Below are 19,751 nucleotides of genomic sequence, written 5' to 3'. Positions count from 1 at the left end.
GAAATGGACGAATTCCTCTGGTGTCCCCACCTCCCCTACTGTTCTGGTAAAATTTACCTGGACGAACTCCTCTGGTGTCCCCACCTCCCCAACTGTTCTGGTAATATTTACCTGGACGAATTCCTCTGGTGTTCCCCCTCTGTTCTGATAAAGGTTCATCATAGAGAGGAAGGGGTCGGGGGAGTAGGCCAGCTTCCCCTTAATCTCTTGCTTCGTGAATCCAATATAGTTTGCAAAATGCTTCCAGTTGGATTCCTTAACAAAAAATGTAAAAATATAATTTTCATTGTATTAATCAAGAGGGTTAAAAACAAACATCTAGATTAAACTATTTTTAAAGTCGGAAATTGATGTCATTCCCATTTTCTTGGGCCTGACAGTGACAATTATCCTCCAATTCACTAGGGATACACATCATTTCATAATTATCCTCCAATTCACTAGGGATAAACACCATTCCATAATTATCCTCCAATTNCCTCCAAGCCACTAGGGATACACATCATTTCATAATTATCCTCCAATTTCATAATTAGTTTTTAACATTCAGGGTTATTTTACTTATTAGAGGCTCCACAAGATTGTATGTTCTATAAGTTTGATTATATAAATTTGTGTAAAATAACGTTTAGAATAAACACGGTTTGTGTCCAAAACAAATAATTCTTTTTTCAAAGCAAAAATATTGCTTAATTTCATCATTATTATCATTATAATTATCAGAAATAGATTAATTTAAAAAAAAATAAACCTTTGAAATTTTAATGTATAAAATCAACCCAACAACTATGGTCAATACCCCTCTCTACCAAACACCGCATGAAAGACAATAAGTTACCTCCATCAAAGCAAGATGACCTGCAAGCTCCTTCACAGCTACCACAGACCATCTACAATACAAATTAAGTTTTAAGATGTTGGTTAACACATTTTATTCACACATTTTTTTCAGATAATTAGAATTATGAAATGTCTCGAAGTAACTAAAAACGAAGCAACTTATTTAAATGACTTTTCTAAAACCCAGATTAGAGCCTAAACTAAGCTTAAAATTTCTCGATAATTAGCTATAAACAAATAAGATGTTGTTATATTGTATTGTATTGTGGTATAGTGAGAACCAGAAAACAGTGGAGTTATTGTCGCCTTCTTTTTTCTCTTTTGGTTAGAAAATACAAAATTCTAAAATACATTTTTAGTGTTCAAGAAAAATGACTTAGTTTTATATAACCTAGAGAGATAGTTGGGATGGAAAAAGTGCGATAATGAAATCACAAAATAAATTCTAAAATGTGTGTAGCGACCTGTCTGAAGTATCTTGAGGTTGAATTTCTGTTTCTACGCCAGACTTCTGAAGATTAAATTCAAACAGATTCTCTTTCTCACGCTCTGATCCAAACCGGTCAACCACAACCTAGGAATCAATTAATCAATCAATTAATTGTAAATTTAGAATTTCCATCATAGCCCGAAGGGTCACTTGTAATTACGAGTGCAGTCTCTTCAAAGCGTCACAACTACTCAATAGTAATCAAGGTTGCTTTACTCTCAAATTATAAAAACATTTAAAACTTCTTTAATCTTTAATTAATGAAAAATTACCTTTTAATTTTAGCCACCCTACCCCCACCCCTTTCTTTTATCTTTAAACCCCTTCAGTCTTGAGAATATGGAACCCAGTTGAATTTGGAATCCAAATAGTGTATTGGGAATACACAATATTAAATTCACTTCAGCTACATACAGGAGATCAGATACACAAAATAATATGTTGTAGCAAATACCAAGTATATTTTGAAAATATACTTGGTATTTGCTACAACAAAACAAAAAACCATAACCACAATAATGAATAAAACAAAAACAAAAGACAAGGATATAACAAGAAATACCGGACAATAAACAACAAAAATAGAAAACAAGGATATAACAAGAAATACCGGACAATAAACAACAAAAATAGAAAACAAGCATATAACAAGAAATACCGGACAATAAACAACAAAAATAGAAAACAAGGATATAACAAGAAATACCAGACAACAAACAACAACAAAAAAACAAGGATATAACAAGAAATACCAGACAATAAACAACAAAAATAGAAAACAAGGATATAACAAGAATTACCGGACAATAAACAACAAAAAGCAAGAAAAAATATCTAAATACGAATACCAAACAACAAACATCAATATAAGCACAAAAAAACAAATAAAAAACAACAAATACCAAACAGCAAACGACAAAAATCTAACTAAAATGCCAGACTAGCCTAACAATAAACAACACAATTAAACAACAAACACATAATATTAAACAAAGAACCACAAATAACAAACATTAAACAACAAAGACCATGCACTCAAGTTCAGGAGACACTGAATAACAAGCAATAAAAACACCTAACAAACAAAAGCATGCCACTAAAAACAAGTAAAGATCTCAATCAAAAACTGTTTTTTTTACCTTTCCAAATGTTCCTCTCTCGACCTTCTGTGTATCCCGGAAGATGCAGGCGAACTGCTTCTCGAAGTCCCTACCCCTGAAGTCAGGTTCCTCCTTCTCCATATTTTCCTCTTCCCCAGCACTCACGTCAGCTTGGAACTTCTGGGACCTACGTAGATACATATTTTGGTTTCTGTGCGTGGTATTAAAGGGACTGTAAGCATAATTTCAAGTGACCCTCCATTTCACAACGGTACCCCTTAAACTCTTGACTGACCAGTGACCAAGGATGTCAGACATTGCCTCTTTAATCTATTGAAACGCTCTCTATTGTGATACACTTTGTTTGCAAGCTGTTATATATTTAAGAATGTGGATGTGGCAGTAAATAAAAATTTACTTTCGAATGTTTGAAAATATTAAAAAGATGATATTTTCAGGTGACGCTTAGGAGTAAAGGAACAGATGTTTTGAGTTTAAACTGTACACAGCCTGCACCAAGTTTCAGAAAGATTCAACAGCTATTTAACACATTTACACACAGAGCTCTCTCTACTCTATAAACAATCAAAGGTTTTTAGTGAAAACCTACACATAAGCCGGACGACTATTATAGAAAATTACACCTAAGCCGGACGACTAATCATGTAAAACTACACATAAGCCGGACGACTATCATAGAATAACTATGCATAAGGGTCATTCCATGTCAAGCCAACCACCTTTGAACGGAATGTTACAGATTTTACTGAAATTTTGCATACAACTTGGGATATGAAAAAAATCCCGGAACCCGAAGATGAGCGTTTTAAGACCTCCGAGGCCGGAGTTATGGCTCCAGAAAGTTACCGATATTTCGAGAATACGAGGACGGCCTCTATGTTTCAAATTGCTCTAACTTTTTTGTTTTTAAATATAGCTCAAATTTTTTTTCAGTTTTGAATCGGTTATCACAATCTTGTGATTACTTGCCTATTTAAAACTGAAAAAAATTTGGAGCTATCTTTAAAAACAAAAAAGTTAGAGCCATTTGAAATATAGAGGCCGTCCTCGTAATCTCGAAATATCGGAAACTTTCCATCAGGTGGCTGACACCCATAAGCCAGACGACCATCAAAGTAAAACTACACATAAGCCGGACGACTTATCATGTAAAACTACACATAAGCCGGACGACTATCATAGAAAACCTATACATAAGCCGGACGACTATTATAGAAAACCTATACATAAGCAGGACGACTATTATAGAAAACCTATTAGAGAAAACTGTACCTGAGTCCGAGAACTATATAGAAAACTATACCTGAGTCCGAGAATTATATAGAAAACTATACCTGAGTCCGAGAATTTTATAGAAACTATACCTGAGTCGGATGAGTATTTTGCCAGGACGAACAAGTTTAGGTTTAAGACAAGATCCAACACAGTATCTATAGTTTGAGTTCTGAATCTGCTCAGGGTTAGCTTCAGCATTGTAGCAGATCACCTCCAGGCCGAAGGAATTCGTGTCAGGGTTCTCCTCCATATACGCCTAGCAAGAAGCACAATCGAAATTCCATCCAATCCAATCCAATCCAATCCAATCCAATCCAATCCAATCCAATCCAATCCAATCCAATCCAATCCAATCCAATCCAATCCAATCAAACCAATTCAAATCAAATCAAACCAAACCAAACCATATCATATCAAATCAAATCAAATCAAATCAAATCAAATCAAATCAAATCAAACCAAACCAAACCAAACCCAACCAAATGAACTGAAACCTAACCAAACCAAACGTCTAGAAACATGCTACTTCAAAACTGCAATTTCTGAAAGCATTACAAAGCATTACGATAAAAATAACAGAAATTATTTCAAAATAACAACAACTAAAAATACATTAATCACCACGAAAAAATATTATCATAAATCCGTCAATTTCAGCAAAAAAAATGTATGTTTAACAATAATTTGGACAAAAAACCATAAATAATAGACTAAAAAAACAACTAACAAAATTAGTTCTAATAAAATTCAATGAAAACTTACATTATAAAAAAATTATTAAATGCTATTTTTTACAATACCTGGCATTTCATAGGGAATGATATCCAAGGATAAAAGTATGAAACTCCCATTTTAGCCTCGTAAAGTTTATTGGTCAGTATATCCCAGACAACCTGACCAAACCAAACCAAATATTAAAAATCGTCTTGATTGGGCAGGGCCCAGGGACGGATACAGGGGTGAGCCTTGAAGCAAAGGATCACACCCTGGACAATTGCTTCCCCATAAAGCATTGGGGAAGCTACAGAAAATGGAAAAAATGTTTGCTCACCCTGGTAAATTCCTATTGGTAGAGTGATAGAACATACTAACAGTGGTATCCATTCAAATCAGATCAACAATGTGGGTATTTTCCAGCAGCAAGCAAGCGGTAAGTCCTCAATGTACAGTTCATATAGTGAAACCCATATAACTGTGAGGAATAGCTCCTATTCCTCCTATACACATTACACAAACCCTTTTTGCTTAATAAGTTGATTTTAAACCTACTGGCTGCTGGTAGGGGCTTTTTACCAGTGCTGCTGGCAGGGCTTTTTACCGGATCCGTAAGATTTATGCTTCCTGGATCCGGATTCTCAAAAATATGCGGATCCACGGATTGAATCCAATTCTGTAATGTTTCATAATTTCCACAAAAAAGTTAAAACTGTTGACTGTTGAGTATATAGAATATCCAAGTCAGAATTTATTTTCTGCTGGATTTAATTTTGAATTCAGAATTGACAAATCGTTTAGAAACAAGAATATTGAATGCATCAATCTTTTTAATATTAAAAAATATTCAAAAAAAAGTATTATAAATAGTTTTATGAACTTTTACATAAAAATTACAGATTCTTCTGAACATGATGATTTGTTTTAAATCATCATTTTGATTTTATTTTATCTTGTGGGATGACTAAGTAAACACTTTACCGCAGTGAAATATTTCATGAATAAAGAAACTGAACACTTGTCTAGAGTTTCATGAACGTATTCATTTTCATTAAGACATATTATATTTAACGTTCTTGTAATTGGAATCATGACGAGACAGATTCATGAACTAAACAACTAATAAGTGGGGATTAATGATAGATTAAAATACGAACAGAGCTTGGGACTCTTGTATTGGTGGATATCGAGATCATTGCTTGATCTTTTGTTAATCTGCTGATTAATTTAATCTTTAATTGTGCCCAGTTAGGTAGTGTCGACAGTGGATATCCATTAAAGCGATCGGGATGAGTATCCTGCACAAAAGTTCCCAGCTCATATGAAATAATAAATGACTATCTAAAATTAAATCTTCAAGGGACTTAAAATTAATCAATATTGTTAAGAAGTTTAAAATTAACAATAATTATAAATTCAAAAATAGATTTATAAATTAACATAATGCATCAACATATCATAAAAATTTAGTTTGGTTATTTTCCTTGAAAAATGTAAAATGAAAAGTAGGGAAAGAGATTGACACAAGTCCACACCTAAAAATATTTAACGTTCAAAAACATTATATTTAAAAAATATATAAGTAATTTTATGGCAAACATCCACCCTCTCTCTCTTTCTAAAAAAAACCTTTTGATCTAAAAGTAGTTGACTGGTTCAAACTGAAAATTACGTTTTAAAAAAAAAATATTGTGTCCCCCAAATTAAGAAAACTCTAATCCCCATATCATTAAAAAACATAGAATTAACAAATGCTATCCAAGATGTACTCAGCAACACTGATAGGTTATAACGATGTTGGCGGTTTAGAAAGTGCTCGAAACTATAGCAGGTGTTTTCCTCCTCCCTCTTTACAAAGTCACAATGGTAAGTCCCCCATACCGCCCTGCCTTAACATACTGGTGTACGTACACTGTACAGTAGTACTCCGTTCTGCACTGCCCGGTATTTTGTGACATATATACAAAAAACAGTCACTATAAAATACATGCAGATAACAGCATGTTTTACAGTTAAAGATATATATCAAAATATATATTTATATATTTATAAATAAATACAGATAGATAAATATGAAGATAGATAAAGATAAATAAAAATATATAAAGATAGATATATGGATAAATAGATATAAATATAAGAAAAGAAGTATTCAACACAAAAATTAAATTTTTAATAGATAGTTAGTTAGATAAATAAATAGATAAATAGAAACCTGTAGTGATGTACACTTAACCTCTCAACCTCCACTAATTCCCAGTTTAAAGGATCATCCTCCCTTAAACAAGGAACACATTGTTTAACTATCATATATTTAACTTACCGATAAGTCTCACCAATAAACTAAATATTAATCTTTTTTTGTGAAACTGGACGCCTCTCTTATAGCAAAAGTTGACCATCAATTGCCCCTTCTATTTGTAAAACTCAAAATTTTGCGGAATTTTCTGTCAATATGTAAACATTTTTAAAATAAAAAAAAGTCAATTTGTTCAGGTAAAATTTTTCACTTTATTGGTGAATAAATGAATAAATGAATAAATGAATAAATGAATAAATGATAGGATGAATGAATGAATGAATAAAAGGATGAACAAATTAATGAATGATTAAATGACTGAATAAATAAATGATTAGATAAATGAAGAAATAAAATATTTGTATTTTATAATGGCGTATTTGACATTTTAAATGAATTTAATTGAACATATTACCTTGTACTGGACTGCCATATTGCAAGTGTAGCACGCGGCCACAGCTCGTGAATTTCTCTAAAAAACGAATTTCATTTGGTTTAACAATAAAAAATATTTAATTCTAATGATTAGTTTTCAATAATCATAAATTTTGAAAAAATAGCTATGAACTCGTTAATTAAAAAATATTTCCAGCCTTGTACTCTGTTCTTCTTTAAACATATATTATAAAGCAAAAGTGTACTGCGCGCTGTACAGTGTACAGTGTACATAAATCGGAAGCAAGGTTTCGTGAATTTAAGGATTTTTTATGGATGGATATCAACATTTTGGTCAAAGGGACTGTAGATGTAATTTGAAGTGATCCTCCCTTCAAAAAGAAGCATGCCCAGTTCACAACAGTACCTTTAAACCTTTATCTGATCAACAAGGTTGAAGAAGTCGTTTACTATCTTTATATATTTTTTAATTTGGTAATTCGGACATTAATGTTCTGCAGAAGAAATACACAAATAACTTTTGTTAAGAAACCACAATTGAAATTGATCAACTTTAAAAGTCATTAGATCAGACAAAACTTTTAACGGTACCGTAGTGAATCTGACATGTCACTCTAAAAATGAAATTACGTCAAGACCCTTAAAAATATTATTTATTTAGGTTTTGGTTCGTTGTAAAGTAATGAACTGAACTGTGAGTGACAGTGCATGCACTGCATATGAATTTATGTAAGAAAGTCCCGTGAAACAAGTTTCCGAAAAAAAACCAGGAAATAAAAACGTTGGAAAAAGCTCCGAATTTTCTCAAGTCCTTGGAGAAAATGTCACTGGAAATAAAGTCCTGTGATTTGGATTCCTTTGACTTTTCCCCCTAAAATAGTATAAAATAGTATGGGGGGCTGCCAATAAAGTCTCAGGAAATAAGATCACAGGAAATAAAGTCCCGAAGAAAATATATCCGAAGAAAAAAAAAACCCAAGAAAAAAGTCCTAAATCTTGTGAAAATGAGGTCAAGTTTAAAACGTTTAAAAAAAGACTTTTTTATGCATCTGCACTTTGTATATAGCCATGGGTGTTTTTAATATCAATTGCGCCTTTTTTTGCATGGTTGTAAACATCCTTTGTTCACATGCATTTTCTATTATAAGAGGACTTTTATGTTTTTGTATAAAATTAAACTGGAGCAAGAAAAAAAGTCCTAGAAAATAAAGTCTCTTTTTGGTAGGACTTTATTTCCTGAGACTTTTTAATAAGAGGATTTTTTCCATAAGACTTTTTTATTGCGAAATATTAGGACTTTTTTTCCGGAAACTTTTTTCTAAGAACTTTTTGGGCGGTTACCACTGAATATTATGATATCTATATTACTAATCTGCAAGTGTAAAGTGTACTGTATTATGATATTTATACTACTAATCTGCAAGTGTAAAGTGTACTGAATATTATGATATCTATATTACTAATCTGCAAGTGTAAAGTGTACTGCATATTATGATATTTATACTACTAATCTGCAAGTGTAAAGTGTACTGAATATTGTGATATCTATATTACTAATCTGCAAGTGTAAAGTGTACTGCATATTATGCTATCTATACTACTAATCTGCACTGTAAGTGTACAGTGTACTGAATATTATGATATCTATATTACTAATCTGCAAGTGTAAAGTGTACTGCATATTATGATATCTACACTACTAATCTGCAAGTGTAAAGTGTACTGAATATTAAAATATCTATATTACTAATCTGCAAGTGTAAAGTGTACTGCATATTATGATATTTATACTACTAATCTGCAAGTGTAAAGTGTACTGCATATTATGATATCTATACTACTAATCTGCACTGTAAGTGTAAAGTGTACTGCATATTATGATATCTACACTACTAATCTGCACTGTAAGTGTACAGTGTACTGCATATTATGATATTTATACTACTAATCTGCACTGTAAGTGTGAAGTGTACAGCATATTATGATATTTATACTACTAATCTGCACTGTAAGTGTAAAGTGTACTGCATATTATGATATCTATATTACTAATCTGCAAGTGTAAAGTGTACTGCATATTATGATATCTATACTACTAATCTGCACTGTAAGTGTACAGTGTACTGCATATTATGATATCTATATTACTAATCTGCAAGTGTAAAGTGTACAGCATATTATGATATCTATACTACTAATCTGCAAGTGTAAAGTGTACAGTGTACTGCATATTATGATATTTATACTACTAATCTGCACTGTAAGTGTACAGTGTACTGCATATTATGATATCTACACTACTAATCTGCACTGTAAGTGAGTGTACTGCATATTATGATATTTATACTACTAATCTGCACTGTAAGTGTAAAGTGTACTGAATATTATGATATCTATATTACTAATCTGCAAGTGTAAAGTGTACAGCATATTATGATATTTATCCTACTAATCTGCACTGTAAGTGTACAGTGAACTGAATATTATGATATCTAATACTACTAATCTGCACTGGAAGTGTACATTGTACTGGATATTATAATATCCATACTACTAATCTGCACTGGAAGTGTTCAGTGTACTGCATATTATTATATTTATACTACAAATCTACACTAGAAGTGTACAGTGTACGGCATATTATGATATTTGTACTACAAATCTACACCAGAAGCGTACAGTGTACTGCATATTATTATATTTATACTACAAATCTACACTAGAAGTGTACAGTGTACGGCAAATTATGGCATTTATACTACTTATCTACACTGTATGTGTACAGTGTACAGCATAATATGATATGTATCCTCTTTTCTAACCTGTAATGTGGAACCGGAAGTTCAATTTCCACTGGTTTCCGGTTAATATTGAACTGGTATCCAGGGGGCCCAACCATAATTATAGGACAAGCCAGGCTTCCTTCAACGTTGGATACATCACCTACAAAACACAAGAATTGTTTCTTAAGCGCCATAAGACGTCATTAATTACAAACCGCCAAGATGGCGTCATTTAAGTGGAGACAATCGCGAAAGAAACCTATTCATATGATTTAAGTAACCTAATAATAATTTGCTACGCAAAAACCTGACAATCTTATATTTACTCAATGCTCAACATGTCATAGTGAACTGGAAAAGGAAGTTGATCGATGCTTTGAAAAATTCATTCCTTCGTAAAAAGCTGTTTTTTTGGTGCGAAAATTTCCTGGAACCCGCGAATCTAAAAACTTTCTTATGCATGTGTCTAAGTCACAACCAGCTCTTAACAAAGGAATGCCAGTTAGACTCAAAAAAATTAATATAAATTTAAACCACCTCGGGATGACAAACCTTTGGGTCACGTTGTATTGCATAAAGTTTGATAAAGTGGAATCTTAAAAAAAAACTTTATAAATTTCAAAAAAATGAGTTTCAGTGATAATTATTTTATCCGGAATACTGCTAAAATTGTGCTCACTAGAAAATACCGCGTGGAGAAAAGACGATTTATAGCTTATTGGGATACCCCGTAGCTTCCACCCTTGAGCCTAAACTGTCAGCTGACAGCAATATGGAAGATGCATCCGCCCTGGATTTTAAATTTAATCCTGACATCTTGAGTTTTAAATTAAATTGTCAACTTTAAATTATTCTTCAACTGTCACTTGTCAGTCTGCAAACATTATTCAAACTATTCAAGTGAAAATGGAAAAGTTTTTTTCAGGAGTTAATTTTTTTTTAAAATCTTTATCCATAATATCAAAACTCCACGCCCAAACATATGGCAGAATTATAAAGGATGGTTTTGAAAAGCCATTTTATAAGAAAACAATTAAGTTTTATTTAAGATGAATTCCTATTTTCATAATTATTTACCCCAGAAGTTAAAACATATTTTCACCGTAGAAAATGATTTTAAAATTTAAAAAACAAGTATGACAACTACATTAGATCCACAATGATCACTGGTATCAATTCACAAACCTAGAAGATACCATTCTTCCAGCAGATGATCATTAGTTCCTAAAAAAATCCTCTACATATTCCTAGATGGAACACTGAGGATCAACACATAAGTATCAAGTAAGTAAATGGAGTAGTTATGTTTCAGTGAAAAAACGAGATCAATCAAATGTAATTATAAAAACCCTACCTCTCGTTGGGTTAGTGGGTTCATGGTCGTAGAGGACTTTAATACTAGCTTCTATATCAACATCACAGGAACCGCGAGGGAAGGTTACCTAATTAAACAGATTGTTCACGTTTTTTTGTATAAGCAACAATAATCCTTCTGTAACTAAGCAGGTCAACCACTACTCAAAAATAAAATTTTTAAATATGGTCATCGTAGGAATTTTTCAGGGGGCTGGGGCTTATCCCTTCATATCTCCCCCCCNCCCCCCCCGTGAAAATGGTGAATGTGATAATTTTGTAATGAAATACAGACGCCATGCTTCGTCAGAATCTGGAATCCATCACTACGAATTACTAATCTTATTCTATCTTATTTCTTTTTCTCTAGGACAATTCTTATTCATTTCTTCTCTTTTTATTTAGTACTTGATTGTAAACCTAATAAATAAATATTATTCAGAAAAGAAGATCGATAAAACAATCGTTCGAGTCTGTGCAGAATTTATGACATTAAACAAAATTCCTACTTCAAAATGACTGAATTTTAAAATTTCAAAAGTTTGATCTTCTTTTCAACTTTACTTGACGGAGATATTAGCATTTAACAATGTCTTAGTTTAATCTTATTATTATGAAACTATTATTGTTGATATTTAGATTATATAAAAAGAACAAAGATTTAATAACATAAAGGGCTAAAATGAACTACTTTTATATTTATTATTTATATTTAAATGAGAGTTAAGTTTAACCTCGAAATTTTCCCCCAAATGCAATAAGTGAAATACAAAGAGCATGTAATGCATGTCTTTAGCAGCTAAAAAGTATTTTTTCTTTATTTTCACAAAAAATGCAGGATTATGCATATATTTTATCAAAAGATCATTTCCTCTCCATTACTCTTTCATTTTTGTAGCTATAATAGTTTAAATAATGGATTTTTGTTAAAAAAAGTATCGCAAAGGAGGAAAAAACTTGCCGATTGAAATAGCATTATCATTCAACCCCCCCGAACCCCTTAAAAAATTCCTAAAATTACCTTGAGTCCCGGATGTGAGGGCATCTGTAGGCTTCCGCCGATTCTCCGCCTTATTCGCTTTTTTACTTCCGGTAAGGGTTCCTGAATGTAAGTTGGAAATCAAATAAAAATAAAATAATTTAAATATTCAATAGTTGCTGAAGTAAATTAACATATCTGATATCTAAACATTTCATGCTTTATTTTCTACAGTTAAGTTTACACAACATTACTGTACAACAATTCAATGCGTTTGGAAACTACTCAGTAAAGGTAGTACAATCCTACAATATACAATAAGGAAGTTATTTCCTATAACAAACCAGAGCTGAAAACTTTAGAATGGTGGATATCAGGATTAAGGCTTAAACCACTCTTTTTCTTAATATCCAGTTTAAATATTGCTTGTTCTCCACATGAACTTAAACTCCAGAGAAGCAACATTATCTGACAATTGGATATTTCATTCTAAAGTTTTCAGCTCAGATAGGATAGGTGAAAACCTTTTTTTAACTAATGAAGATATACATTAGTTTTTCTATATACAAAAAAAACATGAATTTAGATTGTGCCAAAAATAAGGTTGTATCCTAAGTTTAATTGCAAAGTAAAAGCGAAATTACTGATAAGACTTTACGACCTCATAACGCCTCAAGTTCTCATTTTAAATCAAAGAGTTAGAAACTTTTTATTTTTATCAGTTGCTCTTAAAAAAGAAAGTTGAAAACACGCCAGATTTAATGCTAAAGTTTGTGTTTGAGGGTTAAATTATAAACTATTGTAATGAGAGCCAGGTAGCAGGTTTGTAGGATAATATGACCGGAATGATATCTATAGCCGGAGTGTTAACCTTATAAACTATTTGTAAAGAAAGCCAGGTAGCAGGTTTGTAGGATACTATGACCGGAATGGTATCTATAGTTGGGACTATGCTTACATTATAAACTATTGTAAAGAGAGCCAGGTAGCAGGTTTGTAGGATAATATGACCGGAATGGTATCTATAGTTGGGACTATGTTTACCTTATAAACTATTGTAAAGAGAGCCAGGTAGCAGGTTTGTAGGATAATATGACCGGAATGGTATCTATAGCTGGGACTATGTTTACCTTATAAACTATTGTAAAGAGTGCAAGGTAGCAGGTTTGTAGGATAATATGACCGGAATGGTATCTATAGCTGGAGGATGGTAGGGTCTGCCAACTCACAGGCTCTACATAAATTGAAAATATAATTTTCTCCACAACCCCCGCAAGTGTTTGCATATTACAAAATCTGCTTGAAACGAATAGTGAGAAAAAGTAATTATTTTTCTTCTTTCCGCCAATCCATTGCCTCACATCACCTCAATTTCAGGTTTTAAAAACAAACAATCTTGCACTGCACTGCACTGCCTGTACTGTACTCTACTGTACTGTCTGTACCGTACCGTGCCGTGCCGTGCTGTGCTGTACTGTGCTATACTGTACTGTACTGTACCGTAGCGACAGCGTACCGTACCGTACCGTACCGTACCGTACTGTGCTTGTACTGAATATTAAAATANGTACTGTACTGTACTGTACTGTACTGTACTGTACTGTACTGTACTGTACTGTACTGTACTGTACTGTACTGTACTGTACTGTACTGTACTGTACTGTACTGTACTGTACTGTACTGTACTGTACTGTACTGTACCGTACCGTTCTGTACTGTACTGTACTGATCAAATAATTTCTCCGACCTGAAATATTTGTATTTGAGAAGAGAACGTTGATCCATGAAGGAGACTCCAGATCTACGTTGACCGGCAGGATGAGGTAGGCCGGGTGTGTCACAGGGAAACATGAACCGTGGGGGGAGATATCAACTATCTAATCAGAGAAACAGTAGAACATGGAGATTAGAGCAAAAACATAATAATTGTCTTGATTTCGGAACATTTGAGACTTTTGAGATTTGCAAAATGTGTTCTACTATTTTTGTATGACAAAGATGTTGGACTAAGATGTTAAAATTAAAACAATTTCCATTTTTAAGACAATTGAAAACTGGGACGGAACATAGTTTAGAAATCCTAAGATTGGGTGAATAATCAGGGGCGTAGTGGAGGCGGTACCCCTATGCACCCCCTAGACCCCCGCTAGAGCCATATACATATATATTCAGATTTTTCTTTTCTTATCAATTGACACAATTCGTGTATTTAATGATAATTTCTCAAATTCTTTCTTGTACCTTAATCTTATTTACAATATTTTTTTTTTCGCGGGGTTTCATTTAAAATTTATTTCAGTCTCTCAGAGCAAGATGTTTGAGCAGAATTTTATTTAGCTTTAAATAATACTGTCTCCAGTGTAATCAAGTCATAATATGATTGATATTGATAGGATTTATGATATATGAATATAGTCAAATCAAATCAAATCACAAAGGGCGGGGATGACAGTGGACTCCAGTAATGGATTGGAGGTTCAAGTCCTTTCCGTATCCTGGTTTTTACTCTTTTACAGCTAGATTTTATAATGGTATGATTGGTAATTATTTAATATAGATTTAAAGCTTTCATTTTATTTTCCTAATAAGGGTTTATTAGGAGGGTGCACAAAAGAAAATGTCTGCGCGCGCCAAAAGTTCACCCCCCGAGGCTAACCTTCACTACGCCCCTGTGAATAATATCAATGATAAGTTAAAAAAAAATAAATTCAAGATAAAATCAAAAAAGTTAAAATTTTAAAAACAATTAAAACTTTTCTTATTTCTTATTTTCTTAAAAAAAACATTTAAGTATAATTAACTGATAAAACATAGCAAAGACAAAGAAACAAAAACATTAAAATGGTTGAAATAATTATTTCATAGTTTTGTAGATTAGCTTTTCTAAAGATTTAAAAAATTGACATCTTTTTCCTCTTGAAGTAAAATTATCTTATATGTTCCTTGTTAGCATGTATTTAATATTTATTTAACAGTAATAACAGAGCAAAATAAATCCAGTTTTTTTAACAGATCTTTGTAGTTAATGTAAAATGAATGACTATAATGAAGGATATAAAACAAGGTGAAAGCTAAAAGGTAGGAAATGGAGCCTTTATTTGTTTAGAGTTTGTAATGCCAGAAATTAGTGGAAAATTCAAATCAAACCCAAATACACCAATAATTTGATACATCATGAAATTTTCAGGGGGGGGGGGGGGGAAATTTACCCCCTCCCCCCAACAGAATCCTTATTTATGCCCCTGAATTCGGGAAAAATGAAAATAAAAAACAAACATTCAAACCTGCAAGTTCTAAAATTGAATAAAAGTATTTAGATAAAGATTCTTTTTACCTTAGATATATGATGAATCCTTAATCCTGTTTGTGGTTTATATCTTTCATCTTCCAGTATATTTATCCTAAAAACATTTGACTTCAAGACAGGGGTGTATATTAGTTGTGAGACTCATATTTTTGAATCCAAGTATTTACCAAGTCAGGGTGAAAACTTGGATTACAAAACTCCACTTCAACTCGAATTTAACTCCACTTTTAAACTCCAGTCACCAGCTGGGTGAAATCTGGGTTCATAAACTCGACTTGAACTCGACTTTTTGAATCCCAAATTCTGTGTCAATTTATTCACGAAACCTCAACTGCCCAAAAATGCCAGTGAGAATTTAATATTATTTGATGATTTTTCAAAAGAATTGATATTTAAAAATTTTATACAACTATTTTGGTCAATACAATGTTTCAAAATTTCTATCATTTTGGAGTAAATCAATGTTTTCATTAGAATCAATGTCAGTAATTTCGTGATTTTTTGATAAATAGAAGTTCCACTGAGACGGTCTTGTAAGCTGTAACAGGTATAACAGTAAGTTAATACAGTATAACATATATTGAATATGTAATTGTTAGAGATGTGTGCTGTATGTATGTACGAGTGTTAATTTAGATTATTACAGATGGGGGAATGATGGGGTGAATTTGTGAAGGAGAATACTGGATTGGATTGGTGATGTCTGGATGATATGTGGGTGATATAATCTAAGTATCACCCACATATCATCCAGATATCATCCAGTCGACATCAATTTTTACATACCACCAGCTTGGTGAAAAGTAGAGTTTTCATCCAGATATGGCACGATTATTCCAAGTGAAAACACCACTTGTAAACTCGATTAAAACTCCACTTCTTGAAGGCAAAAGTCGAGTTTTTGTTTGTTGGGTGAAAATAAAACATTGTTATTCTTCTGAATATAATTACAGGATAATGTTTCTAATAAACTGAAACGTACATTTTCAAAATTTCACAGTCTCTTCTAATGTCCGGAAAAACATACCCCCCCCCCCCCGTGCTAAGGATATCACCTAAAATGTGCAAATTAAAAACTTTTTGCTCTTAACTAATCAGAGATTTTTTAACTATGGCTTCAGACTAAAATTAACTGAAAAAAGATTTTTTTGATAAATTCAGTAAATCTTGAAATGTTTAAGACCTGGATCTCAGGGTTTTTTTCTTTAAAAAATTGTTCCCCCCCCCCCCCTCTTGAAAATAATTTATTCCCTCCGAAGTTTTATATGCTTACGCGGAGCGCAAACAATTTTTTAGTGTTTTATTTGCTGAATTGGAAAATAAAAGATTTATCTAGAAAAATAAATGAATTTTAGGGTAAAAAATGAAAAACTTGGTTGTTAATATCCAATTTTAATTTTTCCAAATCATAAAAAATCACTTCTGAAAAATTCTAAAAAATATGCATAACATCCCTGCTTTACCTGAATTGGTTTGTGTTTATGTTAAGACGATTGTGGGGAGGAATAATTATCCTGATATCTCCACTAGAAATCAGAACTCCTTTATGCTTGTCCAAAAATCTAGAAAAATAGAACATTGTAAATATAATAAATGTAACATTAAACTGACTCTGAACACGTAACCTTACATTTATAGAGGGGTCGGATTCACAACGGTATCCTTTAAACCAGCTAAATATTAATTGTTTTCTATTGTGTATTCTCTGTTAATATGATATGCAGACTTGTGCAACAAAACAATGAGGGAAAATATCAGAATTTAACACTTTAAAGAAAATTACGATCTCATAAGAAACTTGTAAATCGGACCCGCCACTCTAGAAATGGAGTGTCACTATCACTTCAAATTACGTTGTTAGTCCCATTTAAACAAGACATTAAATAACATGCAGTCTATTCAATTATAAAGATAAAAGAGAAGCTGACGTCACAACTTGTAAGAAAAGTTTATTACAATATACAAGTACTCTCAACACAAACAGTAAACTTCACAATAAAATAACATTAGTTAAATTTGAATATTTTACCTTGAGAAAAAATGAAAATCTGCGTCTTCTCCCCACTCCTCTTCTTTCCCAGTATTCGCCTCCCCCCCACTCCCTCCCCCCTCATCCCTTTCTCCGGTCTCATCCGACTCCCAGCCGATGTCGCACATTTTCTTCTGCTCCGGCGACGAGTCGGCCGTGCGGATCTCTGTGTCACTGATGTCGCTAGTGGGACTGAGCCTCCTGGCCTGGATAGACTCCCCGCTGTTCCTCTTTGAGGTGGAGAAGGAGGAGATGGAGTTGTTTGAAGAATAATCTTTATATAAGGTTTCTCAAAAACGGAGGAGGCATAACATTTACTTGTCAAATCTGAATTTTGGCAAAAAAAAAACGATAAACAAAATAAAATAGTTTGATAATAATTTTCAAGATAATGAAATATATTAAAAATATTGTCGGCATCATATGGTCATAGTCTTTGTTTTTGAAAACACGCTACCCACGCTCCTTGAGATGTATTCTTTGTGTTCATAATCTCGTATATTTTAACTATATCCAGAATTAAAAGGTTAAAGAAAATATACACCCATGAGCAGATTTTGAGAAACTATTCCTGATGTGGACATTTGGTCGAAGGAGGAGGCCAATGTTTTAACTGGATATTGTCCATGGTCCTGAAAATATGAAATCTATCAAATCTTCCAAAAAGGCGCGTTTTTTAAATAAAAATTAAATCTCTCGGTATAATATCGATGCTGAATTTAAAAGTCTGTAGAACAAACCTAAAAATTCGTTGTTCAGCATTTGTACAGAACATTTGAAATACTTACAGATTAGTTTGATTAAAACAAAAATAGTTTTCTTTAACCTAGTGCTAGCCTATTGAAAAACATGAACATACAATTGAAGAAGATCTTAAAAGATTCGAAATATGGTTAAAAATCCTAGCGAAGGCTTTCGTAATGACAAGACAATATTTTTGATTTAATATTAATTTGCTCTCTAAATTGTGCTTAAATAATTCGTCGCAGTACCGCAGAACAAAGAAGCTATTTATAAAAAGTCTATTAAAATTTTTTAAAGAAGAAAATCTTTTAGATTCGCAGATCTGCTAACTACAAACTTCATAGCTTCAGACATCGATAACAAATATAATTTTCCTAAATATTTAAATTGGTTTAATCGAAATAAATCTTATTATAAAAAATCATGAACTGGACAAGAAGAATAGATAGCACTTTTACGCGGCATTTCCTGTTGATGGATGACTCACCTCTTGTAACCTTGATGCTGCATGCCTGGATCTTGTTACACGCCCAGGTTCAGGCAGATTCTTTATATACCTAAATATGATTTGCATTTGATCAGATTTTTTACTTTCAAGGTTTATTGTTGCTTTTTAGGAGGTCCCACAAAAATCTGAGAAGTTTGACATAATTAAAAATTTCATTCTCTAAAAGTTTGCAAAATTACACTATGCAAAGCGGTGATGTTCACTACAGCACAGGCAGGCTAGTGGGCCGAGTTGAGCGCTGTGATCTAATTATGCCATTGTTGTTGGACCCTAGGTCGTTTTCCCCTTCGACATTTGACCTTGAATCGTTTTCCCCAATGACATTTGACCCCTTTGTCGGTGAATATTTTATTAAAATTATTTGTACTGCATACTGACCTTGAGAGTAAATCATTTGCTCCCTCGGCAGCGGTTTCATCTAGAAATATAAAAATCAATAATAAAAATTCAGGAATTTAAAAATTAATCGAAGTGTTTACAGAGTTTACACTGGACTGTTCGGGGAAAATAAAAAGGGATATAGAAATCATGAGTCACATTGGTGCTATTTTAATTTCGGTGCTTTTTTAAATTCTTCCCTATGTTTCTGTATTGAAAATAAAAAATTAAATTTATTTATTATCCACGGTTTAGCTGTTATTTAATGTCTCCCTATGTAAGAAAATTCTTTAATATATTTTTGAGGAGGGTGGGGGGGGGAGGCTTACCTTGAAATGGTTTTGAGTTTGACTCCAAGGGATCGGGTTCGATCGTCTTCTTTTTCATCATTCTTTTTACAAGATTCTGCCAGGGTTAATCAAATCCATATTCTTCAATCAATCAATCAATCAATCAATCAATTTATGATTCTTGTAGTCTGCCCACGTCACATTCTGATCTGGAAGTTCTATAAAATAAGTGACTGAGAATTTTT

At 32.6% G+C, this 19,751-nt stretch overlaps 1 protein-coding gene across 3 annotated transcripts in view; it reads right to left on the bottom strand.

The window, feature by feature from the left end:
• Positions 1-19,707, bottom strand: part of LOC111697330 (uncharacterized) — a 28,426-nt gene extending 8,719 nt beyond the window's left edge. For 2 of the 3 annotated variants that reach the window (XR_002764266.1, XM_023467284.1), the window contains exons 1-21: positions 19,546-19,707; positions 19,217-19,256; positions 18,818-18,887; positions 18,158-18,218; positions 17,587-17,860; positions 17,021-17,119; positions 15,585-15,651; positions 13,998-14,127; positions 13,381-13,484; positions 12,293-12,373; positions 11,273-11,360; positions 9,958-10,078; positions 7,155-7,211; positions 6,656-6,718; positions 5,924-5,975; positions 4,527-4,619; positions 3,816-3,982; positions 2,470-2,617; positions 1,305-1,414; positions 839-890; positions 112-255 (exon numbers count right to left, since the gene is read on the bottom strand). Coding sequence is in view for 2 of the 3 variants with exons in the window: in XM_023467284.1 (XP_023323052.1) it covers positions 112-255; positions 839-890; positions 1,305-1,414; positions 2,470-2,617; positions 3,816-3,982; positions 4,527-4,619; positions 5,924-5,975; positions 6,656-6,718; positions 7,155-7,211; positions 9,958-10,078; positions 11,273-11,360; positions 12,293-12,373; positions 13,381-13,484; positions 13,998-14,127; positions 15,585-15,651; positions 17,021-17,119; positions 17,587-17,860; positions 18,158-18,218; positions 18,818-18,887; positions 19,217-19,256; positions 19,546-19,606 (2,082 nt within the window). In the remaining variant the exon portion in view is untranslated. Of the gene's footprint in view, positions 1-111; positions 256-838; positions 891-1,304; positions 1,415-2,469; positions 2,618-3,815; positions 3,983-4,526; positions 4,620-5,923; positions 5,976-6,655; positions 6,719-7,154; positions 7,212-9,957; positions 10,079-11,272; positions 11,361-12,292; positions 12,374-13,294; positions 13,359-13,380; positions 13,485-13,997; positions 14,128-15,584; positions 15,652-17,020; positions 17,120-17,586; positions 17,861-18,157; positions 18,219-18,817; positions 18,888-19,216; positions 19,257-19,545 lie in introns of all 3 variants that reach the window. The other variant, XM_023467285.1, reaches the window with a different exon arrangement.
• Positions 19,708-19,751: the final 44 nt, after the last annotated feature.

The sequence above is a fragment of the Eurytemora carolleeae genome, unplaced genomic scaffold (genome assembly GCF_000591075.1).
Source record: "Eurytemora carolleeae unplaced genomic scaffold, Eaff_2.0 scaffold75, whole genome shotgun sequence".
Classification (NCBI taxonomy): domain Eukaryota; kingdom Metazoa; phylum Arthropoda; class Copepoda; order Calanoida; family Temoridae; genus Eurytemora; species Eurytemora carolleeae.
This window is presented reverse-complemented; position numbering and strand designations above follow the sequence as displayed.